Source organism: Salmo salar, chromosome ssa05 (assembly GCF_905237065.1).
Source record: "Salmo salar chromosome ssa05, Ssal_v3.1, whole genome shotgun sequence".
NCBI classification, from domain to species: Eukaryota; Metazoa; Chordata; class Actinopteri; order Salmoniformes; family Salmonidae; genus Salmo; species Salmo salar.
The window spans coordinates 61,395,400-61,422,513 of NC_059446.1; the positions used below are offsets into that span (position 1 = coordinate 61,395,400).

At 42.6% G+C, this 27,114-nt stretch overlaps 1 protein-coding gene and 1 pseudogene across 10 annotated transcripts in view; one reads left to right on the top strand and one right to left on the bottom strand.

Annotated features, from left to right (window-relative positions):
• LOC106605469 (phosphomevalonate kinase-like) lies at positions 1–3,414 on the top strand (annotated as a pseudogene). Its single transcript, XR_006769926.1, has 4 exons — positions 1–18; positions 1,167–1,311; positions 1,551–1,680; positions 1,795–3,414. The product of XR_006769926.1 is annotated as a phosphomevalonate kinase-like (transcript).
• LOC106605468 (tropomyosin alpha-3 chain) overlaps positions 2,896–27,114 on the bottom strand; it is a 27,559-nt gene continuing 3,340 nt past the window's right edge. The window contains exons 1-9 of one of the 9 annotated variants that reach the window (XM_014201173.2): positions 22,876–23,254; positions 22,478–22,787; positions 18,117–18,250; positions 17,558–17,675; positions 17,316–17,386; positions 16,560–16,635; positions 13,425–13,487; positions 13,241–13,310; positions 2,896–4,400 (exon numbers count right to left, since the gene is read on the bottom strand). In XM_014201173.2, coding sequence (XP_014056648.1) covers positions 4,318–4,400; positions 13,241–13,310; positions 13,425–13,487; positions 16,560–16,635; positions 17,316–17,386; positions 17,558–17,675; positions 18,117–18,250; positions 22,478–22,603 — 741 coding nt within the window. In that variant the 5' untranslated portion in view covers positions 22,604–22,787; positions 22,876–23,254 and the 3' untranslated portion in view covers positions 2,896–4,317. Of the gene's footprint in view, positions 4,401–12,957; positions 13,092–13,240; positions 13,311–13,424; positions 13,488–15,749; positions 15,826–16,559; positions 16,636–17,315; positions 17,387–17,557; positions 17,676–18,116; positions 18,251–22,477; positions 23,257–27,114 lie in introns of those variants that run through there. The other 8 variants (XM_045718489.1, XM_014201171.2, XM_014201168.2 and 5 more) reach the window with 8 other exon arrangements.

Sequence of the window (27,114 nt, forward strand, 5' to 3'; positions counted from 1 at the left end):
AACACTTTTTCTTTCGAGGTCAGTACAATATCCCTCTTATTTTGCATTCACGTATTCAATTTGATGTTGTCGTCATTAAAGAAACCATTAAATATTTCATATTTCATATGATCACCCTATTTCCGCATGTCAATGGTAAGGTCCATGACATGATGAGGCTCTGTTACCGTAAACCTTGCATGACAGTTTTTTAACCAACGTTTACCTATCTTTTTAAAGTTGAACAATTATAAGTATTGAAATATATATTTTTCTCTAAGAAATTCGATCACATGAGCAAATGTTATAATTAAATGGCGCTTGTTATGTGTATATTACTGTAGCTCAACCAACCATAATGCATGTGGTACGGTTAATGTGTAAACGAAGAGGCTAGCTCTTCCATATCAAAATAAAATACATAAATTGGTTGCTGCAACGTTATTTCGATGGCGACAGTAGAACCCAAACTCATCCTTTTATTTAGTGGGAAACGCAAATCTGGAAAAGATTACGTGACGGATTTGATTCACAAAAAGTACTATTGACTGTTGGCACACCAACCTATCAAAACTATTGTCGCTGAATTGAATACTTATCAAATGTTATATTAGTTTAACAATGTGGTTCGTGTATAATTTCTATCAGACTAAGTCCAGATGTCTGCTGTATCTTGTCTTCTTAAACAGCAATAAGCACAGGTTGGTACTTGTGTACAGTTGTGCTACATCATCCTGGCCGATCCTCGGTGTGCAGGCTTGTGTTGCAGCTAATACAACACCTCATTTAGATAATAAAGGACCTTGCCTTGATGAGGTTAATCGATCAGACATTAAGTGCTGGGCAGGAACAGAAGCCTGCATGTCCAGCTGGTCTACAATACAAACTACGAGTGAATGGAGGAACACTACTACTGTCTCCTTATATTACCCACTATGCCTATGTAACAGTGTAGGTTCCGTCCCTCTCTTCGCCCCAACCCGGGCTCGAACCAGGGACCCTTGCACACATCAACAACTGACACCCCACGAAGCATCGTTACCCATCGCGCCACAAAAGTCGCGGCCCCTGTAACGCAAGGGGCAACCCTACTTCAAGTCTCAGAGCGAATGACGTCACCGATTGAAACGCTATCAGCGCGCACCACCGCTAACTAACTAGCCATTTCACATCGGTTACACCTACAGGACCATGGATTGGATTTTGAGGAGCTTTTGGGAGCAGGTGAGTACAAGGAGAAGTACCATGCTGACATGATCCAGTGGGGTGAGAAGCAGAGGGAGAAGGACCCAGGGTTCTTCTGTCTTGTGGCCATCAAGGCAGCCCATCTGGGTAAGATAACAAAATTCTCAATTGATCCACTGTTATGGGGAGAAACACAAGCCAAGTCCCACCATGTCAAGCGCAAGTCTTTGAGTCAGGTCTTACTTGCTATTAGAAACTGACCATCTGCATATTCAGAGTTGGTGAACCTGACCAAAATACTTTTCCAGGCCCTGCCTGTTGAGCAGTTGAAGCATCATGTATTGTCCTCTACCATTATACCTTCTCTAATGTCTATTGTGCCCCAGATTGTGAGTGACACACGGCATCTGTCAGACCTGCAGTGGTTCTGGAGGGAGTATCCTAGTCAGTCTCGCCGTGTTCGGGTGGAGGCCTCAGAAGAGACACGGAGGGAGAGGGGCTGGGAGTTCACAACAGGTGTAATACCTACACTGATAGCATAATTAGTGGTATAATAATGTTCTTCACTTTTGGAGATATACAATACCTCTTCAATGACAATCAATTCAACACCACACCCTCTCTCTGCAGGAATAGATGATGCAGAGTCTGAATGTGGGCTCGACCAAGGAGTGGATTTTGATTGGATAATGAAAAATGAGGGCGATGGCTCACAACTGGAGGAGCAGCTTGCTACTGGGCTGCTCTCAATAGCCAAAGAAAAGCCGAAAGAGGACTGACGTAGAGGGGACATTACACAGCTGTAGGAACTTGCTGAAAGCTCTTGTTGGAAAGTGTAGTTGGGTATACATTACACTATTTTCTGTGAAAATCCTAAAACACCTTTGATACACTGAGGAGCAGCAGAAAGTGAGAATATGTAGTATTTATTTCTCTACAGTGTTCTGTACTATCAACTAAGTAGCAGGGCAAGAATACTAAAATCTGATCAAACACTGACCGATATGTGAATTTACATGGATCACACAGGTAACTGCCAAAATAAAATAAACACGCAGGAAAATGAAGGATACAAAGTATATTGAAAGCTGGTGCTTCCACACAGGTGTGGTTCGTGAGTTAATTAAGCAATTAAAACAATGCTTAGGGTGATGTATAAAAATTATTTGGGCTACCATAGCTAGAAGAGATGTGACTGTCACATTCATCCAATAAAGTTCGACACTTGAATAGATGCCAAGGTGCATTGAAGCTTTTCTGGTGGCACAATGCCTTAAGACACTTTGGGGTTTCCTTTATTATTTTGGCATTTTCCTGTACTTAGTGATGTCAGAGGCAAATTTCACCAAGACCCAATGTGCAGATGTTGACTTAATCTGTACTTGTGTAAAAGTGTCAAATTGTGCCATTTAGTTTTTTTTTTTAATAGTCTTCGATTGTACAGTAGTTAACTAGGCTACTTTAAAGTATAGTTTTAGTTGTAAATAGCTAGATGATTAACTGGAAACCTGGAACGTGCACATAAGCTGACCCATGGTAAAATTAGCACAATACTGCATTACACAACCATTCAACATAATTAAAATGTACTAGACACAGACATGATCAATGTTCTAATAGCATGGTAAGTGTTAGTTCATAAAACATTTAAAAGTAGACATGAAGGGAGCAGCACCTAGATTGGAGTGGTGTCAAACTGAAGGTAGAAAGAAAATACTATAAAAATTGTAATGTCAATACAAATCATGGTTCTTTATTTTTTTAAATTGTGTCCATTTTTGTGTCATGATTATTACAATCAAAACATTACTGGTAACAATGTTTACACCCATAGCGTCGAGTGAAAAGTTCCAGTTAAACTTGATGCAATACTTTACTTTTTATTTCTTTATTAATTACAAGGTTTGCAGTTCACTTAATTTGCAGGGGGAAAAAAATAGTTTAGTCTATACTGATAAGAAGTTTAGATAATACCCTTGTGTCCCTTCTCCCTATTCATTGGCCCCTATGCTTCCATTTTGGCAGTGGAATGCGTAGTGATTGGCTGATCACACCCCTCCCCTACATCATCTTATTGGAAAAAATAACAATTAGCTTAGAGGACTAAGGCTGCAATTGGCTAGAATATCTGCATCCAATTCTGTCTGAAGCTATACGACATTTATATCCCTTCAATGACCTAAGACTCACAATTCAATTTCCTGATCTTGGGGGGGGGTAAACTGGAAAGAAAAGAAAAAAATCAGTTTACAGTAACAATGGCCCTTTTTGGAAAATGACTCCAGATAAAAACACACAAATGTCATGCAACTAAACAAAACACTTCTCCCTTATAAGAAAAACATGTCAATCCCCCAGCCCATAATTGTAAATTATCACAAAATCCTTGACAAAAAGGTAGCAGTTGTGGACCCTCTGGGCATTGGCACAGTAGAAAAGCAGTGCTTGTGTAAGGATGTTCCAGCAGAAGGTGAGTGGTTAGAGGGGGACAAGAGTTTGAGGCGATATGTTGGTAGGGCAAGTGGTTCCGATGGGGATAACAGAGGGAGAGTTAATGATCAAATGGTGGTCCCATTCCAAAAGGGAGACATAAGTAGGTAAGAGTTATTACCCTCGCCACCTTCATGTGTCCCAGTGGACACCAAATATCCCCTTAACAAGGGTTGCTATCAGAACAGGAGAGAAGCGCCTCATTGTATTTAAACGCTTACGGCTAAACAGCTAGCAGCCAAAGAAAGATCATAGGAATGGCCTCAAACACAAATCACACACCTAAGCTGGAATGTGAATATTAGAAACCTGTGAAACACTTAAGATGTGGGTGCTTGAGTAAATGTTGCCCTTTTAAGACTAAAAAGAATGCTATGAAGAGGCTACAAAAAAAAAAGAGAAAAAAAGGGGATGCTCATCAGGAGAGCATCCGCAGATACTGGGGTGGAATGTGAGAGAGGCGGTCAGCCATTTGGTCTACTGGGGAGAAACGTTTGGCTAGGTGTGGACTGAAGAAAGTGTTACCTTCACCAAAAACAATTAACAACCCCCCCACCCCCTGCTAAACAGTCAGCCAGCACAGACAGAAACAGGGCCAGAGGTGAGGGGGTGGAGCAGTAAGAGGTGGTGGTGGAGGGGCCATGCCTCAGCTCCAGTAGCCGCTCAGAAGCTGTTAAGGTCCTCCAGGGTCTTGTCCAGGGTGGCGTGAATGTTGACATTCTCCTCCTTGGCGTTGGCTAGTGCATCTGTAAATCACACAAAGAATGAAGGTAAGATAAGGATCCTCCTGGTGGTGAGATGAGGACGTAGGAGGCAAGACATTGAGATGTTAAAGTGGTGTTTGAGTTTTGTAAGAGGTCTACTATACTATAGTGGAGCAACGCCAAGGGCTAAACCATGTCAAGCCACATGACAAAACCTCCTGATAGCATCAAATCAGTACATGACTACTTTGAAAACAATAAATCACATGCATAAAAACTGTCAAGGATAAACAAGGAATGAGTGTCAGCTACAGCTGAAGATGTAGGACATGCATTTCTGCAACTCCACAAGACGGTATAGCACCTGGTCAAATATTGAAGTTGGAGATCCCCCTTAATACCAGGGGTCAACAGATATCAGAAAGTGCTTCCTGGTAATTCTAGCAGTACCTCAAAAGGGGAACTTAGACCAAACCATAACATTTTAATACAACTTCTCTATATAGTGACAGAAACAAATATGTAAGCCTTAATCTGTAGAACAAAACCCGGGGTGACTAAGTTAGAATTCTATGACATAGCTTCATAATTCACAAGGTCTCCATAGAGTAAAGAGAGCCATGTTGTATACTATACATTGTGGAGGTTTGGTATCACCAGATAATTCCCTATTTAACTACAGTATAAGTCACCTTGAAACAAACACAGCCCGTGCTACTGTATGGCCTGATTTCTGACAGCGAGAAGGTGGCAGACATTTGTAGCATGACGAGATCACTCAGAACATTTAATAAAACAAGTCTGACTTGTCAGCTACACTTTCCTAGCAGCCTTTAGCAGACACCCTTATCCAGAGACACTTCAGCACATTTCAGACATGGAATGCAACGCAATGTCCTTTACAGAATAAAATATATAATAAAAGTTGAAATATTTATGACAGAAAACATAAGCTAAAAATTTTTTTAAATTACAACTAAAAAGCACCCTAAGGAAAAGTTAAGCTAAAAATGTGTTAAGATATATTAGATACGTTTCAGCACCCCTCAGGTTCTCTGGCAGGCTATTCCAAAGGCTGGGGGCATAATAACTAAAGGCTGCCTCTCCATGCATCTTGGTCCTAGGCTTTGGGATAGTTAAAAGGCCAGAGGACCTGAGGGACCTACTGGGTACATTACTTAAAAGCACGTCTGACATGTATTGGGGTGCACGATCACAGATTGATTTGCAAACCCAATAGAAATCTGAAAATGTATTCTAAAACTCACTGGCAGCCAGTGCAAAGGCCTTAAAACCAGGGTAATGTGCGCTCTGTCTGGTCTTGGTCAGTACCCGTCCTGCAGCAATCTGTGTTTTGCAGTTGACCAATGGCTTTCTTGGGTAGACCAGACAGGAAAGCAATACAGTAGTCAGGCCTGTCAACTTAAGGTAGTGAAGTACAACAACCACATGTCAGTCAGTAAAAACTTTCCTTAAAGCAGCCATCAGCAAAGTCAGTGCTAGTAAGGAAACAAGTCCAAGTGCTAGAGTAAGAAAGTACAACAGTATTGGGGTTTTATTTTGCTCGCTATGAACAGGTTTCATTTTGTACTGCCTGCATGGGACAGCAAATGACTCCAACCTAAGTGTTTCAACCACGCCACAAGTTTCTTGTTAACACAGATTTGGCAAGTCAGTTAGGACATTACTGTGTGCATGACCCAAGTAATTTTTCAAACAATTGTTTACAGAGATTATTTCACAGGGTCAGAAGTTACCATTCACTAAGTTCACTGTGCTTTTAAACAGCTTGGAAAATTCCAGAAAATGAAGTCATGGCTTTAGAAGCTTTGAAAGGCTAATTGACATAATTTGAGTCAATTGGAGGTGTACTTGTGGCTGTATTGCGAGGCCTACCTTCAAACTCAGTGCCTCTTTGCTTGACATGGGAAAATCAAATGAAATCAGCCAAGAGCTCAATTTAAAAAAAATATATATATATATATAATGAGTCCTCCACACGTCTGGTTCATCCTTGGGATGAATTTCCAAAAGCCTGAAGGTAGCACGTTCATCTGTACAAACAATACACAAGTATAAACACCATGGGACCACGCAGCCGTCATATCACTCAGGAAGGAGACGCGTTCTGTCTCCTAGAGATGAACGTACTTTGGTGTGAGAAGTGCAAATCAATCCCAGAACAGCAGCAAAGGACCTTGGAGATGCTGGAGGAAACAGGTACAAAAGTATCTATATCCACAGTACAACGAGTCCTATATCAACATAACCTGAAAGGACGCTCAGCAAGGAAGAAGCCACTGCTCCAAAACTACCATAAAAAAAGCCACACTACAGTTTGCAACTGCACATGGGGACGAAGATCATACTTCTTGGACAAATGTCCGGTCTGATGAAACAAAAACAGAACTGTTTGGCCATAATGACCATCGTTATGTTGAGGAAAAAGGGAGAGGCTTGCAAGCCGAAAAACACCATCCCAACTGTGAAGCACGGGGTGGCAGCATCATGTTGTGGGGGTGCTTTGCCGCAGGAGGGACCGGTGCACTTAAAAAAAAAATAGATGGCATCATGAGGAAAGAAAATTATGTGGATATATTAAAGCAACATCAAGATATCAGTCAGGAAGTTAAAGCTTGGTCACAAATGGGTCTTCCAAATGGACAATGACCCCAAGCATACTTCCAAAGTTGTGGCAAAATGGCTTAAGGACAACAAAGTCAAGGTATTGGAGTGGCCATCACAAAGCCCTGACCTCAATCCCATAGAAAATGTGTGGGCAGAACTGAAAAAGCATGTGCGAGCAAGGAGGCCTACAAACCTGACTCAGTTACACCAGCTGTCAGAAGGAATGGGCCAAAATTCAGCCAAAACTTGTGGAAGGCTATCAGAAACATTTTTAAACAATTTAAAGGCAATGCTACCAAATACTAATTGAGTATGTACATTTCTGACCCACTGGGAATGTGATAAAATAAATAAAAGCTGAAATAAATCACTTTACTATTATTCTGACATTACACATTTTTAAAATAACGTGGTGATCCTAACTGACCTAAGACAGGGAATTTTTACTTGGATTAAACGTCCGGAATTGTGAAAAACTGAGTTGACATGTATTTGGCTAAGGTGTATGTAAACAACTACTTACCAGCATATTGGTTGATATGCTGGTATGGCTATTATCTCTAGGTTTCTCAACATGTAGCTTTATTTGGTATTCATCACAACTTTAGATCAGTAATTTACTAGCTAACATTGCCTAAACTTTGTTTATTAAACTGGAAAGAGACCCATGAAATCTTAGCTGGCTTGAACAAGAAATATTTTTAAAAGCATACCAGCAAAGTATTCACTCAACCAGCTTCTGCAGCCAACTTATTTAGATTTTTAACTAGCAGTAGCACAGTCATGGTGCACTAGATGGAAACAATGACTACATACATACTACCAGTGAAAAGTTGACACATCTACTCATTCAAGGGTTTCTTTATTTTTCTACATTGTACAATAGTAGTTAAGACATCAAAACGACAAACACATATGGAATCATGTAGTAACCAAAGTGTTAAATCAAAATGTTAATTTGAGATTCTTCAAAGTAGCCACCCTTTGCACACTCCTGGCATTCTCTCAACCAGCTTCATGAGGTAGTCACCTGGAATGCATTTCTATTAAACTGTTAACTTGTTAAAAAGTTAATTTGTGGAATTTCTTTCCTTCTAAATGAGTTTGAGCCAATCAGTTGTGTTGTGACAAGGTAGGGGTGGTATACAGAAGACAGTCCTATTTTGTGAAAGACCAAGTCCATATTATGGCAAGAACAGCTCAAATAAGCAAAGAGAAATGACAGTCCATCATTACTTTAAGACAAGGTCAGTCAATCCGGAAAATTTCAAGAACTTCAGGTGCAGTCGCAAAAACTATCAAGCCCTATGAAACTGGCTCATGAGGGCCACCACAGAAAGGGAAAGTTTAGCGATATGCCATCCCATCTGGTTTGCGCTTAGTGGGACTATCATTTGTTTTTCAACAGGACAATGACCTAACACACCACCAGGCTGTGTAAGGGCTATTTGACCAAGGAGAGTGATGAGTGCTGCATCAGATGACCTGCTCTCCACAATCTCAACCCAATTGAGATGGTTTGGGATGAGTTGGAACGCAGAGTGAAGGAAAAGCAGCCAACAAGTGCTCGGCATGTGGGAACTCCTTCAAGACTGTTGGAAAATCATTCCAAGTGAAGCTGGTTGAGAGAATGCCAAGAGTGTGCAAAGCTGTCAAGGCAAGAATCTCAAATACATTTTGATTTGGTTAACGCTTTTGGTTACTACATGATTCCATGTGTTATTTCATAGTTCTGATGTCTTCACTATTATGCTACAATGTAGAAAATAGGAAAAATAAAGAAAAACCCTGGAATGAGTAGGTGCCCAAACTTTTGACTGGTACTGTATATGCATGCACATTCATCTTCTGCACATCGACCATTCCAGTGTTTAATTGCTATATTGTAATTACTTTGCCATCATGGCCTATTTATTGCCCTACCTCATTTGCACATACAGTAGAAAAAGCCTATATACAGCATGTTTGTTTATTCCATGTGTAACTCTGTTGTTGTGTGTCGAACTGCTTTGCTTCATCTTGGCCAGGTCGCAAATGAGAACTTGTTCTCATCTAGCCTACCTGGTTAAATAAAATAAAACAAAGCTATCAATCACGTGACATTAATTTCTATGTGAAGACTCAATAGCGCATCGAAGTCAAATGACGTCGGTTAAGATGGCATCTCATTGAGACAACATGTGCAGTTTGAGCTAGTCCAGGAAGAGACGTTGCAGGCTAGCTCAGTGCCCCCCCTCCCCCATTGAGTATCTCAAGTTGAAGGCCGACCAGGGTACTGCAGGCTGCCATTAGCAACTAAATTATTCTGAGATTTTTAAATAAAAATATATTTTCTGTAAAAACGGTTCAAGGACATCTGGTATATTAGAAGCAATTATTGGTACCATGATTTATTACTTACACAAAGATTGACTTTCCATTCACTATAAATGGGGGGATCCTGTTTCTGCTAACAATGCCTGCAGTACCACTGTCAGCCTTTAACTTCTGTTGCTTAAATGAGAGGGGTGGGGGTGTCAGTCTTTCTCCCCTGGATGGAAACAAATCATTTGGTAATACTTTACTTACATTGTCTACAAAAAAAACAAAAAAAGTCAAAAAGTTGCCTAACATACATTTTAGAATTTAATTAAGACACCACTAAGGTTACCTGGATTTTCAGGGAAATTTGATACCCAACTTTATTTTACAGTTGGAGTGGATGATATTGATATACCAAGACTATGACAATGTTAGAATAAGCATTAAACTGTCAATCTGGGATTTCACACTTTTTTTTTTTAACTTAAAATTGATAGGCTAAAACTATTGATTCTTTAAGAATATAACTTGTGAATGCCTCGTGAGCGTAGTATAGCTGGTGTACCTCATCAGAACCCAAAATAATGTAATTGTAAATAACCACTGTAAAGCCTCAAAACATGGTTAAAACTATGATTTTTATATGGATGGCCAGTCCTGACGTCCATATTATGATTTTGAAAGTGGTTGCACTTCTCCAGCCTCATCCCTTTATTTTATTATTACCTATTATTCTCCCCAATTTCATGGTATCCAAATTGGTAGTTAGTCTTCTCCGTACAGGAGTTGCAGTGATGGGACTCGGGAGAGGCGAAGGTCGTGCGTCCTCTGAAACACGACCCAGCCAAGCCACACTGCTTCTTGACAATGCCCGCTTACCTGGAAGCCAGCCGCACCAATGTGTCGGAGGAAACACCGTACACCTGGCAACCGTGTCAGCATGCATACGCCCAGCCCACCACAGGAGCCGCTAGAGCGCGATGGGACAAGGACATCCCGGCAGGCCAAACCCTCCCCTAACCCGGACACTGGGCCAATTGTGCGCCACCCCATGGATCTCCCGGTCGCTGCGAGTCTAGACTAACCAGGACCTCTAGTGGCACAGCTAGCACTGCGATGCCGTGCCTTAGACCACTGCGCCACTCGGGAGGCCCAGCCTCATCCCTTCACCAAAACAGTAGCGGGGTGACTAATTGTTCAAACTGCAGATGTTAATAACTTTTAAAACAATGAATTCATTGGTCTTCATTTAAAAAATCTCACCAGTACCTTTAGACAAAATGGCACCACTGAAAATTGTGATTTTTGGGCTATAATTATGCTATGGTGTCAAGATAGCAAACATAAGGTTGTAATAAAGGCTGTGTATTTCGTTATGGGTGTGTAATGAATTCTGTAGACTTAAGTCAATAATTACCAAGTTAATATCTTGCATTGTGACAACTCACTGCTCATTCGACTCATTTTGTGCCACCACAGGCATGTCATTATGATATCATTGAATAGTCAATTTTAGGCATCTTGTCAAACTACTTACTGTAGCATTAGCTGTATGACAACGCTGTGTACTGATACTGTGTTTTGAATACCAACACTGACTGAGCTAGTCACTATTAGAGGCTTTTCCGTTTCAGTAACAAGGATGAGTGAGTGAATGTATCTACAAATAAACGTGCAGTAACGTTCCTGACGCCAGGTCACATTAAAAATACAATATTTGCACAATTTCAATAATAATTCACCTGCAAATCCATTCTAAGCTTTCCTCTTTTGGGTCACTTTAGCAGACGTGACTCAGAAGGGTGAACATGTGAGAGAAAGATAAGAATCTGTTCCACACCTGTAATCTAGGATTACACAAACCTGGTCTGCAAGACTGGATCTTCTTTAAGTGATCACCAGGACATATTTCAAAAATGTATTTGTGTCCGAGGGTGTTATGCCTTTAGTCCAAATTCAAGAAATGCTGCAAAATCTAGCCAAACTTTCATTCATAACGATTCCAAGTACTTACTGTGCCCACAATGCATGTGATAACATTTTCTTGACTAGAATACCTCCACCTACCCCCTTATTTTCAGGGAGGGGGGGGGGGTTGCATCAGATACTGACCCACCTTTGGTGATACAAAACCATGCCAAAAAGCAGTGGAGTGAAACCAATGAAACCCAGACAGTGTGGACAGCCAAAAAGCATAGTGGAGTGAAACCAATGAAACCCAGACAGTGTGGACAGCCAAAAAGCAGTGGACAGAGACAACAGCCATGGCATTCTCTGCCCCCCCTCTTGATTAGGTACAGAGATACAGTCACAAATACAGTGTGAACATGTGTTAGAGCGAGCAGTGTAGTACAGATCAGATGGACAATAAAAAGAAAGACAGTAACCCAGAAACTCAGCCAGCGTGCTGGCCGCAACTGGGCCAATGACAAAGGGAGATGACAAAGGGAGAGACAGGCACTGGTGACTAGGAGGAGGGTATGGTTCTTTCTCTCTAGAAAGGAAAGGGGGGAGAAGAGGGAGAGAGCACGCAACCGCTGTGGCAGTTCAGGCAGACCGAATTCAGAGTATTGGGTTTTCCAGAAATCTAACGAGTCCAATTTATCTGAAATACAGAGACGGAGCAATGGCAATTTAACACCTCAAAATAATGACACACCATGGTTATTGTCGTCATGGGGTGTAAACTCACAGAAAACCTGCAATCCATGCAAATCCAAAACACACCATGCGTGACCGGAGTTAAAGGGCAGCTCCACTATTTTTCAGCCTGGTTTTTATCATCTCCAGCACAATACCAGTGTCAACATGTGAAGGCAGCACATTTAAGTTGTTCAAAATGTTAAAGTTAAGTGATTTTCAAACAATGAGATTCACAGTGACGTGGAGCGCAAGCAAATACCCTCAGTTGGGCTAGAAACTCACTGGTGTTTTTTACTTTTATTAATCCTAACCTGTGATGAGAAGAATAATTTTTTTTAAAGATCTTTTTAAAACCACAGATCATAGAAACACGCTGTTTTCAAAGACACCGGTTTGGTGCTGGAGATGAAAGTTGTTAAAAAGTGGTTGAATTGCCCTTTAAAGTGTATTACAGTAGAACACTGTTGATACTCAGACTTGTAATTGAATTAGACTGAAAGAAATCAGCCAACTAACCAAGCAGATCACACACACACAAGCTGAAACTCAATAGTTCCAAATGGACTCTGAGCTAGACTAGTCAAACGCATTGAGATCCATAAAAAGATAACTTGTGTCCACGTTCACATGTGGATAAGTAGGCCCGTGACAGCATGCGAGCCATATCTACATAAAGTATCAGTGTTCGTGCCTTGTGTTGTGCTGTTGCCGAGGTGACAGCTCACATCCGTTACATTGCAGAAGTGAGTGAAGAAAAAAGGGGAAAGCTCAAGGTTTCGGGATATGTTCTTCTACCACTGCAGATTTACTTGTAGATACAAGCATACGGTTAGCTATAATGTGCCTATCCCTAGAGTCAGAATAAAATGGAATGTGTGCATGGGTGTAGATGCATGGAGGTGTGTACATGGTAGGCTATGCCTCAATACATTTTCCAGCACAAACATCCAAAGGCTACCAGAGCACATTCCACTACAATAGTTCCCTAGCAACTCAACTTGTTCCATCCTCTTATGAGTCTGCATACTGAATCATACTGTTATTAACAAATTCCAGTCCAACCCACATCACAACAGGCATCTAAATGAGTATTTACATCGAGGTCATGGTCCAACTCCTCACTAATGGCTTTGTACTTCAATTTCTGTGCATAGAGCTCATCTGTGGGCGAACAGAGGGGAGAGGAGAGATGTACGCCAAGGGGGATGAGAGCAAGACAAAGCCAGAGAGGGCACAGGCGGGAGATTACAGTTTATAACACCTTATAACAGTACTGTGTATTGCAACAATGTGGCGAGTGAGAGTCCTACCTTCCAGGTCATCAATGGTCTTTTCCAGTTTGGCCACTGATCTCTCAGCAAACTCAGCACGGGTTTCAGCCTATGGGAAAGTAACACAAGCTTATTAAACCCCCCACCACAGCAATACAGGCACATGTCACAGCATCCGTCATCCATTCAGAGCTTCATGATAAGCTTTTCCGGGGAATCTCACCTCTTTGAGTTTGTCGCTCAGGATCTTGATCTCCTCCTCATACTTGTCCTCTTTCTGGGAGTACTGTAGGGGACAAAAGGGGAGGAAGAAAGAAAAGCCAATCAGAGAATCACACTTTGGGAACACTGGGGATTCCTCAGGCTTATTCAGGACAGTACAACATCAGAGCGTTCGCATAGAACAGACAGGATTCTTGTGTCATGTAGTAGAAAGAGTCGAATCAACGCTGCACATTAGTGGAGCCAGAGCAAGAAGAAAATGACAAAGCTTAAGACAATAATTCAAATGTGTTTTTAGCTATCAGAGGTAGCTGACAGGCTTATCTAGGAATTATAAACAGCACTCCATTTAACTGGCTCTCCCCAACATCTTCCCACCTCTTTATTTAACTAGGCAAGTCAGTTAAGAACAAATTCTTATTTACAATGACGGCCTACCCCGGCCAAACCCTAACCCAGACGACGCCGGGCCAATTGTGCGCCGCTCTATGGGACTCCGAATCACGGATGGTTTGTGATACAGCCTGGAATCGAACCAGGGTCTGTAGTGATGCCTCTAGCACTGAGATGCAGTGCCTTTGACCACTGCGCCATTTGGAAGCCTCTAGCAGATGTGTGCTATACAATATAAAAAATAAGAGGGTGGCGGGGGGGCCATCTGCGACTAATGAGAAACAGATACTGACCTGCAAAGAAACCCTCTGGGAAGGGGGTTGGCCTACAATTAGGAGAAACTGATACTTATTCCTCATCTCTTTTGAGTACTCAGTCTGGTCATAAGCTTTTAAATGTGGCTGCTGTACTGAGTTTGTGATCGAAACTCCACCACAGACAGAAGGGGTAACCCAGACATGTCACGGGGCTATCCGTTTACAATGTCCACCAAAATGGTGTTGTTTAGGAGTGCAAGGTCAAATTGAGTTTGTGCACACGCGCACTTCAGCAGAGGCGTTACCTAATGGAAATATGCGTCAACGCACCAATAGGAACTCGCTAGCTCATGCATGGCCTACCTCCTTGCTTGTTCTGCCCACTATGCTTAATTTGCTCCCACTGTAAACGACACAAATGAACTATGTTGGGTTAGTTATAAATATCGTCGCTACCACCTTTGTGCGGACTGAGCTGCAACAGTGCAGTGGGAAGGCATGGGCTCATCAAGCTGTGAAGCTTTTGTGAGAATGAGGGAGAGGTGTGTAGACCAAGTGTGACTCAACCTCAACATGCCTGGGGAGTTGAGATGGACCGTTTTTCTATCTGTGCATCTTCAATGTAGCTAGCGTTTGGGTGGGAGAAGAATGAAAACAAAACCGGCTTCTCTCGTCGGATGACATCATTGGCAGACACTCGTTTGCAATGGGAGTTTGCTGAAAAGGCCTCTTTCTCTGAGCATCAGAGCACTGGTGTTGTGCAGTATAGTGTCATCACCCTGGGGGGGGGAGCATTCTTACAGCTGCAAAGTCAGGGTGTGACCTCAAATCTAGAAGAGTTTAAGGATTACACCACAGCAGACAACCGCCATGCAGACTCCCTCCCTGCCCTGAAAACGCCTTAGTTAGAACCAGTCCTGGGCCCCTTCAGATGAGAGGAGTGAATTTTCAGGATGGAGGAAAGAGTCCCTGGTGAGCTGGTTTTGATGCCTGCTTGTATGTACTTCCTAGTTCCACCTTTTAAATGGCAACAGGAGAGAACATCTGTGTCTCTGGAACATGGGGCTGGAATTTCCTTCTAGAGCCATTAAGAGGACTTGTCTCTCTACATTCCAGACAATAAAATGTCTAACTTCGTTTTTGCCTGGGAATTTGTGATGCTGGCAGTTTGATTGGTCGGTTCATCCAAACAGAGATCAGCTTATGTTGCACATGCATGTGGTTACATGAGCAGGAACCAAACCAAGTTCTGGGGGATGTCTGAAACAACTGACTTGCTGAGGCTGTGGGCGGGACACAAACCCAGACACCGTTACAAGGCAAACAGGTCTGCCTCTACTTTGATAAATTCATTAAGTTGATTACACATGACATTATAGACTAAAGTCAAGCATTAAGTAGCATATACCAGTACACATGCTTATTAAAACATTACAGAATACTAAGTTTATCCCTTCTTAAAAGGAAACCAAACATTTCAAATTCAGGTTATGCACAACATCCAGGGTTGTGGTCATCATATTGTAGTTAAAGAAATTCACCAGCAACACCGATTTCAGTTCAATACGGCTTTGGAGGGTTTTAGGTGGTCAATGGACCTGTAGTTGTATCTAGGACGGCCCTGGGTGCCGTTACTTTCAGTTCAAAAAGCATGCAGGGTTTCCCCTCCCTCCTACCTTCTCAGCTTGGGCTTCCAGGGACTTTAAGTTATTGCTGACATTTTTCAGCTCCTCCTCCAACTCGGCGCATTTGCTGCAGTATTATTTAGGTTTTTTTGCGGTTCATTTGGGGTTTTGGCAGGGTTTGGGAAGAGGGGGATGAGGAAGAGGGGGTGAGGGAAATGAGGACAAAGGTCAACGGATAAGGTGAGGGGCAAGGAAAAGACATGTAACAATGAACAGGGGAATTAGAGGGTGGGGGTAGAGACAAAACAGACGGAGAGATTTACAAAGAGAAAAACAAGGAGAGAAAGGCATGGACTTTAACCTCGGAGGAATGGGACCCAGACCACAGCCATTATGCTACAAACTAAATCATCTCTCAACAAAGCATAGACTTATACAAATCCCTGATAAAAAATAAATAAAATAAATAAAAAAAAGGGAAAATGTTTGTGGTCAAATACTCTTAGTAAACTTGGAATATGGAGTGCCTGTAGGTCGGGTAAATTCATGCGGATGGTATGCAGAGCGTTTGAGAGAGAAGTGAAAAGGAGCACACATGAGAAGGGGAAAGGATCGCGGAGGCAGCAGCTATACAATTACAGCAGTCAGTCATGCAGCCAGATGAACGCGGGAATTTATGTTAGCGAGGGTAGGAGGACTGCAAATCCCTGTGTGCATTCCTGGTCCTCACAAACCAAGTTCAGAGGGTCGTGTTTATGGACGTCTGTAATGAAGACCCCAGTCAGACCCTTTGAGGGTCACCATAAGGCACCATTCTGTGTCCTGTAGTTGGTAAGAACAGGGAGAAAGGGGGGGTGGTACCTTGTCCTCAGAGGCCTGCAGGCTCTTCAGTGACTGGTCGAAACCCCTCAGCTGCTCCTCCAACCTCCGGGCGTTGCTGTTAGTGAGTGGGAGGGAGGGGAGGGGGTCACATGACACAGAAGCGCATGCAGAAAGAGAGAAAAAGAGAAGGACAAGATAGAGGGGAAAGAGAAAATGGTAACCGACAAAGGGACATGTCGGTATGGTAAACCCAGGACACATGCACACACAAACCGGCACATACATATGGGGAGAGGGGGAGAACAGATTGGATATGGTGATGGTACTGTTACAGCATTCCCACTTTTACACTAATGATAACGTGTTGGTCCAGAGTAGTGCTAGCAGACATTTGAATACATATTTCCTATTACAGCTATACTACAGGTAATTACAAAGTAACAGTATCGTTCTGTTGCATAGTAAATGCAGCAGATAAACGGTAAACTGGATGTGTAACTACAAATCCTCAAAACATGTAAAAGTAAAAAGTGACAAAAGTGGGTGTGCAGTTCCTACTGTGACGAGAGCGAACGCGTCGTGCAGTCAGGCAAAGCCATTGTTGGCGCCAGTTAAGTAATGCCATGCAAAAGGTGTGGCTGAAACCCATTGTGGCTTTAAACTTACTTCTGCAGTGTAAGAGTGAGGGAACCGATGGGTGTTTTTGTGTTCTGCTACAAGCTTAAGCAGATGCAGTGTACGACTGTAGTGGAGAGGTACAGGGAGACTGATTAAGTATGTGAGAAAGCGACTCACCCCTCAGCCAGCTCAGCCCTCTCCTCTGTACGCTCCAGATCACCCTCAATGATCACCAGCTTACGAGCCACCTGTAGGGGTAGAGAGGCAGAGAGCAAAGGAAGTGAAACATTTGATAAGAGCAAGAGAATGAGAACGAAAGAAGCGGTGATGCACGGTCCAAGACTTCTTCAGAAGCCACAGAGCCTTGTTCTAGGTGTGACCGTGTGTTGGAGGGGGGGGGGGGGTCCTGATCAGCTCACCTCCTCATACTTGCGGTCGGCCTCCTCAGCGATGTGCTTGGCCTCCTTCAGCTGGATCTCCTGCATCTCCATCTTCTCCTCATCCTTGGAGGCCCTGTTCTCAATCACCTTCATACCCCTGAGAGAAAGGGAGGTAGAGAGAGAAAGATAGGCATGAGTGTCAAAAAAGTGTTTTGGACTTAGTTACCATATTACAGTGTATTGCAGGCCTTAGCTTTCTGCAGAGGAAATACTGTAGGAGAGAAACAGGTGAGCACATCTCTCTGTATAGTCTGGTGGCGAACTACCTCCACAGCTCTCCTCTTCTGCTGATATGTGGTGTCAGGACCCTATAATGCAGGCCAGATCGGAGGAGGGGCACTGATACAAAGGTGTGTGTGTGTGTGTGAGATAGTGTCCTAGCCTATATAGACAAACCTGTTCATTATCCACAGGGTACACCCTCAAATAGGCTACTTTCAGCTCACACCCACCAATGACCTTGTCCCACAACAGGAAGTGGCGTGACCCGGTGAAGACTGAGAACGCCGCCCCACCTCCACCCCTTCAACACACACACCTCTCGCTCTCATCTGCAGCTTTCTCTGCCTCCTCCAGTTTCTGCAGAGCGGTGGCCAGTCTCTCCTGGGCCCTGTCCAACTCCTCCTCAACCAGCTGGATACGCCTGTTCAGAGAGGCCACCTCAGCCTCAGCCTGGATGGGGACAGAGAGGTTATTATTGTACACCATAAGTTCACAAAAGCCATTTGAGACACCTCTTCCAACACAGACAGCACATCATGACATACCGGTACCTTCAATAAGGACATATTTCACACCACCTCAGCCTTTGATATAGAGAAGGATTACAGATGTAGCCTACAATCACATAACACACTGGTAGTGTAAGAGTTACTATGACATAACCGGCAGTTATACACACAGGTCTGTTAAAGGATACACCTCTCCCTCAGCCTGTATGTGTGGGTGAGAGAGAGAAAGAAGCAGCACTCTCCACTGAACTGGAACAGAGCTGGGAAAGTGTGTGCTCGCAGAGTCTTTGTAATGGACACCAACCCGTCACATTTGATCACCATAAGAGTTGGATACACTAAATGCACACAGCGAATCTGACTGATGTGCTGGTGTATGGGTTAGACATGCCAGTGGTCTCCATGGCCATGAATGGCACTAATTGGGCACGCCAGCCTAGATGACTGTGCTGCCTACCCTGGGTGGGTCGGGTATGGAAAAACAAGGGAGAGAAAACACACTGAGACGGATGAGGGAAAGGTTAAAGCACTTGGAGTGAATAAATGTTTTAGTGCCTTGTAGAGAGTAACCTGGCTGTTCTCACTCTCCATGCCTTGGAGCAGAGGAATAATGCGGTGTCAGAAAGAGCGAGCGGAAGACAAAGAGCAGTGAGAGAAGGATAGGAGGCTTATTAAGCCTTAGATAGCCACAACCAGATGGCCAGATCAGAAGATGGACCAGAAGGAGGCTAACACTTACACAGCTCAGTATATACTGCGAAGCACATTGAGGATTAGGACTGTCTGTTACTTGTAATACCTCCATGTTCGTTGCTAAATTGTATGCATGTACCATCTAGTAAATGTACATGAGACAAATCATAAATGGGTAAAGCGTTTGACTGACTATAGAGCTGGGCGCCATGATGCTGCTGCCACTGTTTACAAATAGTGCCCAGGAGACGCTAGCATGACAGCCATGGAATCATGTCAGCGAAGAGTATCAGAACCATTTAGGTTGAAACCACAAACTCTCCTCTATGGCTTTGGGTAAGACCATCTGTCAGATGAAAACCATGTAAAGCTAACACTGCAATATTGAGACAGACCACCAAACTGAAAACAGAAAGGGAGCATAAAGAAATGAAAGCACAGCACCTTTCAGATGTCGATGTACATGGCAACCCTTAACTACCCCTACTACATACACACAACAACCACAGGCAACCTGCTGTGGCTGCATGAAAGAACGACTTCGGAGCACAGTCAAACCCGGTTGCCATGGCACTTGTATGCAAGTGTTTGACAGCCTTCATGAGAAATGTGCCTCTCGCCAACGTAGGCCAGCGCCATAGAGATATGCAAATCGGCACCCCCCTCACACCCTTGAAATAGCTTTCTGTCACCAAAGACAAGAGTGCTGTTAGTTAGCTTCTTCCGGTCTGACCAAGCACATTCTGGAGGTGGTATTTTGCAGCCATGGTGGTGGATGTATGAGTTAATATACTATTCTAGATTATTGGAAGTGAGGAGCGTGCGTATGCATCTTCAAATTCCTCTACGGAGAACGCTGTAGCGCAGAGACATTTCAGCTCTAGACTTGAGAATGAGGTGTCTAGTTAGCTTGGTGGAGTTTAGTGTTTGTACACCTTATGACCAAGATGCAACATGATCCGAGTCTTCAGAGGAGCTCATGTCGAAGAATGGTAGCATTTCTGAACACTGTAGACTTCCAGAAGGCTGAGTCAGACAGGTGGAATGATACAGCATAACTCCTCCAGACTAGGCCTGATGATTTATTCTGTGGGAGAAGGGCCAAACATTCATTGTCGCGTGTGTGTCTTACCTAGAGGAAGACACACGCGACTCATAACCAAGATTTTTTTTAGTCGTCAGTTGTCATTTCCTCTGACAGCAGTGGCAAAAAAAGCCCCACCACAATCAGTTGAAAACCACACTTCCTGTGCACCATAATAGAATGACTCCACAGGAGCCTCACGCTCTGTCTCACCCGCTTCCAACGCGGGCCTCTGTGCTAGAGTATAGCTGTTGACCAAGAGACCCTCATTTAAAAATGACTGTCCACTGTATAAGCCATTTCTTTCAGTCAATTGCTCTGGAATAGCCGTTTATAGCCAATCAGTTAGTGTGTTGCATTTGTTTTGCTCCAAATAACAGTAGCACTTGTGTACCTCCTTGAAAAAGACGCTGAGCGCATATCAGTGAGCATGCATGTCTTGTAGGAGTTTTATCATGGGATGAAAGGAGAAAACCATACGGAAACATAGACATGCTTGTATCATCTGCATGTGACCAAATTAACCATAGAATTACAAGAGCCTGGGCCAAAGTAGTGCGCCATAAAACCGCAATACATGTTGCACTGTGTAGCAACCCAGGCTCTTACATCACTAGCTCCTAGTGAGCTTAGAGAGGAGGAATTTGGCAAGTTGTTGAGGGCCAAGCCTAGGGGGCAAACGTTTGAAATTCCAGTGAGTGGGGAAATACAGGGACAACTGAAATACAAACTATTCAAAGCATTTGACCAACATTTATCTTGGAATTAGCATTGCACAATAAAACATATCCAATCAAAGATCTTTGGGTAGAATTATTCTTAAGATAATGGGAAACGCAGGACACCCATAGAGATGGATCGAGGACCATCTTTGTATCTGTGCCATGCTTCATCTGCGACAGCATGGGCTGCGCCATAGACGGGTTGGTTGTTTTAATAGGGTTGCCAACTGTCCCGTATTAGCCGGGATGTCCCTAATATTGGGCCAAATTGCTTTGTCCCATACGGGACCTCCGTTGTCCCGTATATTCAGCCAATCACAGTATAGCGTAAACACACCAAATCCTGCAAAGTATTTTCTGTTGTTGTTCAGTCGGTTTGGCATATCAAGGAAATATGGATAAACCTGCAAAAAAGACTGCAGAAAACCAGACAGGACACCACAAAATCCACCAGTGAGAAGTGGGTGGCAGTTTTCCAAAACCTAGAGAAAGCCAACTTAATCAACATGTTCAGGATTGTCTCATTTGTCCTCAGTGTGCCAGGCTCAAATGCCTTTGTAGAGCGGATTTTCTCTGATGACCATTAAATGGTCAGACTAAAGAAACAGATGCAGCACAGAGCTGATCAAAAATGAACTTCAAATATCTGTGAACTCTGACTTGTCATGTAAGGACTTCTCTGGCTATACAGAAGGACTGCTTTAATCAGTCAAGAGCAGCAAAAAATATCCATGGAAAAAGCAGACTTGGTGAGTGACTCATGCCCCTCTCACATTTGAAATGTTATTTCTTGCTGTAAAGGTCCAAATAGTGATTTCATTGATCATTTATTTTGATGTTTAGTCACAAAAGTTAACATAATGATATAGTTTTAGTAAAGCTATAGACTAAATGGAATATAATTTGTTTTTGCCTTTCCAATTGAATAAGAACATACACTATATTCATTCACACAACTTCACACCACCGTGCACGCCACCTTTTGTCCCTTATTTGGTAGTGAGAAAGGTCGCAACCCTAGCTTACCAACAAAATTGTAAATAAGAAATTGTTATTAACCAACTTGCCTAGTTCGTTTTTTTATTTATCTATTGAAACCAAATCCACTTTTATTCACTTTTCTTCTTGTCTTAAAAAAAAAATTGGAAAGCCAATAGTGGTGGTTTACTGCCACCTGTAGTGCTGGAGTCCTGAACCAAATATTGTCTCATTTATTGTGGCCTCTAGATGGCTGTTATAGCTTATATCCATTTACAAACCATCGCACCCAATTTCAATAGAATGCGCTGATCATTAGCTGATTTCTCCCAACCCAGTTGACTACTTTAAAAATGACACAATGGCCATGCTAAAACTGGTTATATCCACGATGAGTCTTCTCTCTCTATGAGGACGCCCAAAACCAACTAGCTGATTTAGCAGGAATTTGTCACATCTTTCACCTCCAAATGAGGCTATTGGACTGAGCCAGCTGAAGAAACCCGACAAAAATAGGTGCCAACGGTAGCTATCCAGCCAACTGGCTAGGAGGTTCAGTTCAAACGGTACTGTAAAGTTGACATAACATCACAAATCAATGCATCTAGTTACCTAGCTAAGACCTCTACCTAGCACCTGGATTATTCAAGGCCTAACGTCGGCAGACGCCGGAAGGTTATTTCAACGTTACCTGTTCCCTTGACCGCTTCTCCTCTTCAACCTGTCTTTGCAAAGTCTCAGCTCTTTCCTCGGCTTCATCCGCCTGTTGCTGCAAAACTTTAATTTTTCGCTTCACTGCGTCGATGCTATTGGCCATTTTCTGACGTTGATTTAGTTTGCTAGCTAATTTGCAAAGATTGAAAACGCGTTTCTAATAACTAGCTGATGCAGGATGCTAACGTTAGTCGTTCCAGTTGGATTGGTTGCAAGCTGGCAAACGTCGTTCTCCGATGCGATGTTCTCCCGAACAGACAAACCAACGCCCCGCCAACGAGTCCAAACTGGAAATTAGAACAGAGCTTCGTTTCTTTCAATCTAACGTTACTCAACACTGTAGGAAGTCAGTTTATAGTCTAAATTAATTCTTACCGGCAGACAAATGTAATGTGCATAAAAACTTAACTCCCAAGTAGTTCGAGTGATAACTATGCCGAATTAATCAATTAGACTAGCCTAAAAACTGTAAACCTAGCCTAAAAACTGAAACCGTTTTCACCTCGATGTGTCGATAGAAAGACAGCGTCGTTAGCTAGCTAGCTAGCTGCTAAAGTAAATATTATAGGTTCGAAAGGCAGTTCCAACAAGATGAATACAAGTAGGATTTTCCTTTTAAGCAAAATGTATGGACGGTTGTTCCAGTTGTCTATTGAAAATGAATAAGCCAAGAATTTGGAGGAAAGCTGTGCAAAGACGGTTCTCTCTCCCTCCACTGCTCAGTTGCCTCGCTCGCTTCCTTATTTCAGCAGACAGCACGCTTCCGGTCTACTCCGCCCTGTCAAAGGGGAACTGACGCCTTATATATTCCCGCCACCTGGATAGTTTTGATTTTAACCAAATGATAATGCAATAAAGTTCTCCAACGCAAAGACAATGAAACAGTAAACCAATAAATTGTCATATTTAGACCTGGCTAGTAGCTCAACCTCATTTCGTATTATTATGTACGTAAATCCGAGACACGCAATTTAGTATGAAATCAAATCAAAATAAAATCAAATGTTATTAGTCACATGCGCCGAATACAACAGGTGTAGACCTTACAGTGAAATGCTTACTTACGAGCCCCTAACCAACAATGCAGTTTAAAAAAATATGGATAAGATCAAGAAATAAAAGTAACAAGTAATTAAAGAGCAGCAGTAAATTAACAAAAGCGAGACTATATACAGGGGGTACATGGTACAGAGTCAATGTGCGGGGAGTCTTATGTCTTGGGGGTATAGAAGCTGTTTAGAAGCCGGTTAGTTGGGGTAATATGTACATGTTGGTAGAGTTATTAAAGTGACGATGTATCGATGAAAACAACAGAGAGTAGCAGCGGTGTAAAAGAGGGGGAGGGGGGCAATGCAAATAGTCTGGGTAGCCATTTGATTAGATGTTCAGGAGTCTTATGGCTTGGGGGTATAGAATCTGCTTAGAAGTAGCTTGGACCTAGACTTGGCGCTCCGGTATCGCTTGCCGTGCGGTATCAGAGAGAACAGTCTATGACTAGGGTGGATGAAATGTTAAGTTTTGTATGGTATGTATTAATTTATGGATGCCCATCACCCATTTCGCATGATATGTTCCGAATTACAATTTGTATTACATGTTACGAATTAGCTAAATGTAAAATATGTTAAGAATTTGAAAAAAGTATTATTGTTACGAATTTGCAAAACATACAATATGTTGTGAATTTTCAAAATGTACAATATGTTACGAATTAGCAAAACGTATGTTAAGTTACAAATTCTAGCTAGGTGGCTAACGTTAGGTAGCTGGCTAACGTTAGCTAGGCTACGGGTTATGGATAAGTTTAGGAGTTAGGTTAAAGGGTAAAGGTTAGGGTTAGGGGAAGGATTAGCTAAAAGGGTTAAGGTTAGGGGAAGGATTAGCTAAAAGGGTTAAGGTTAGGGGAAGGGTTAGCTAAAAGGGTTAAGGTTAGGGGAAGGGTTAGCTAAAAGGATTAAGGTTGGGGGAAGGGTTAGCTAAAAGGGTTAAGGTTAGGGGAAGGGTTAGCTAAAAGGGTTAGGGGAAGGGTTAGCTAAATGGGTTAGGGGAAGGGTTAGCTAAAATGGTTAAGGTTAGGGGAAGGGTTAGCTAAAAGGGTTAAGGTTAGGGGAAGGGTTAGCTAAAAGGGTTAAGGTTAGGGGAAGGGTTAGCTAAAAGGGTTAGGGGAAGGGTTAGCTAAATGGGTTAAGGTTAGGGGAAGGGTTAGCTAAAAGGGTTAAGGGAAGGGTTAGCTAAATGGGTTAAGGTTAGGGGAAGGGTTAGCTAAAAGGGTTAAGGTTAGGGGAAGGGTTAGCTAAATGGGTTAGGGGAAGGGTTAGCTAAAAGGGTTAAGGTTAGGGGAAGGGTTAGCTAAAAGGATTAAGGTTAGGGGAAGGGTTAGCTAAAATGGTTAAGGTTAGGGGAAGGGTTAGCTAAAAGGGTTAGGGGAAGGGTTAGCTAAATGGGATAGGGGAAGGGTTAGCTAAAAGGGTTAAGGTTAGGGGAAGGGTTAGCTAAAAGGATTAAGGTTAGGGGAAGGGTTAGCTAAAAGGATTAAGGTTAGGGGAAGGGTTAGCTAAATGGGTTAAGGTTAGGGGAAGGGTTAGCTAAAAGGGTTAGGGGAAGGGTTAGCTAAATGGGTTAGGGGGAGGGTTAGCTAAAAGGGTTAAGGTTAGGGGAAGGGTTAGCTAAAAGGGTTAGGGGAAGGGTTAGCTAAAAGGGTTAAGGTTAGGGGAAGGGTTAGCTAAAAGGATTAAGGTTAGGGGAAGGGTTAGCTAAAAGGGTTAGGGGAAGGGTTAGCTAAAAGGGTTAAGGTTAGGGGAAGGGTTAGCTAAATGGGTTAAGGGGAAGGGTTAGCTAAAATGGTTAGGGGAAGGGTTAGCTAAATGGGTTAGCTAAAAGGGTTAAGGTTAGGGGAAGGGTTAGCTAAAAGGATTAAGGTTAGGGGAAGGGTTAGCTAAATGGGTTAGGGGAAGGGTTAGCTAAAAGGGTTAAGGGAAGGATTAGCTAAAAGGGTTAAGGTTAGGGGAAGGATTAGCTAAAAGGGTTAGGGGAAGGATTAGCTAAAAGGGTTAGGGGAAGGGTTAGCTAACAGGGTTAGGGGAAGGGTTAGCTAAAAGGTGTAAGGTTAGGGGAAGAGTTAGCTAACATGCTAAGTAGTTGCAAAGTAGCTCAAAAGTAGTTGAAAAGTTACTAATTAGCTAAAATTATAAAGTTGTCTGTGATGAGATTTGATCTCGCAACCACCATAATTTTGTTTTTGCCATAAGCAACTATCTGTCTTATGTTACATTTGGTAGGGTTACATATCATACTAATTTGAGTGCCTTGGATTTACATTTAGTATGCTACGTCTAGTCTATGAGACCAGGCTGCAACCCCCACACTGGGCACAGACGTCAATTTAAAGTCTATCTATTCCACGTTGGTTGAACGTAATTTCTTTGAAATGACATGAAAACAACGTTGATTCAACCAGTGTGGCCAGTGGGTAGCAATAAGGTTAATCTGAAGCAATATTTATTTTTCATGTATTACTTTTGTCACTATAGGTCTAGGTCCTGTCTGCAGTGGTTTGTCATGGCCCATCTCTTCTAGGCACTCTTGGATTGCTGCCCTCAGCTCACAGGGCCATCTGTCCAAGCTGCATATACCAGCTGGCCAGGCCATTATTTGGACTGGAGAGCAGTGAGTGGTTTTACTTAGCATAAAGAAGATGTATACTGCCGTGTAATGCTCTGGCTAATTGTGAAATGTGTTGGCTTGAGACCCCTGCTTTTAGCCCATGCTCAAGTGACACATCTTGCAGGATATAAATGTTGTACGTGATGGTTTTAGTGTATGTAAATATTCATTCCATGGTATTCAGTAGGTGTGAGATGGCTTAAATTGCGTATTACTACTCTTTTCGCCCCATGTATCCAGAAATATGCACCATGGTCCATGGGTGATGTTCATTGACAAGTGCATATGTCAAGTTGTATGTGGACTTGAGTATGGCTTTTCTAACCACTAGATGTCCCCATGGTTACACATAATAGCCGGTCTTTGGCTGAACCAGTACCTGGGCTGAGGAGACGCACAGTATGTGCTTCCAAAAAAGGAATGAATAAAAAGGATCTATTGTTTTTTACCAAGTTCGCATGCGCCAAATCCATCTTCGGCACCTGCAATAAAATCACTCATTGCTGCCATGCACAGGTCGGCTGATCCAGCAGCGCTACTGTATCCAAAAAAATCATTTATTTGATTTTTATTTGAACCTTTTTTGGAAGTACATACCGTGCATAACGGCAGTAATGACGATAGTTGCTCTCCAAAACGTCATATTTTGGTGAGTACCGAACATATTTTGACATTATAACGTTTTCAGAGCTGGTTAATGTGACTTTAAATTGAAGGATCCTAGGCATCAGAGGAGACCTTGTCATATTCATCATCTCATCAAGCTCAGGTACTGGTTCAGGGTTTTTTGGGGGGCGGGGGGGGGGGGGCATATGAATCACGAGTGGCGTTGCATTTTATTTTGAATGTAAGTTATGATTTAAATCAATTAAATAATCAAATGATAATTGGATACTGGATGAGTTCTTTTGATCTGCCTTTGTAACTCTAACCACCTGACAGTGCAATGTC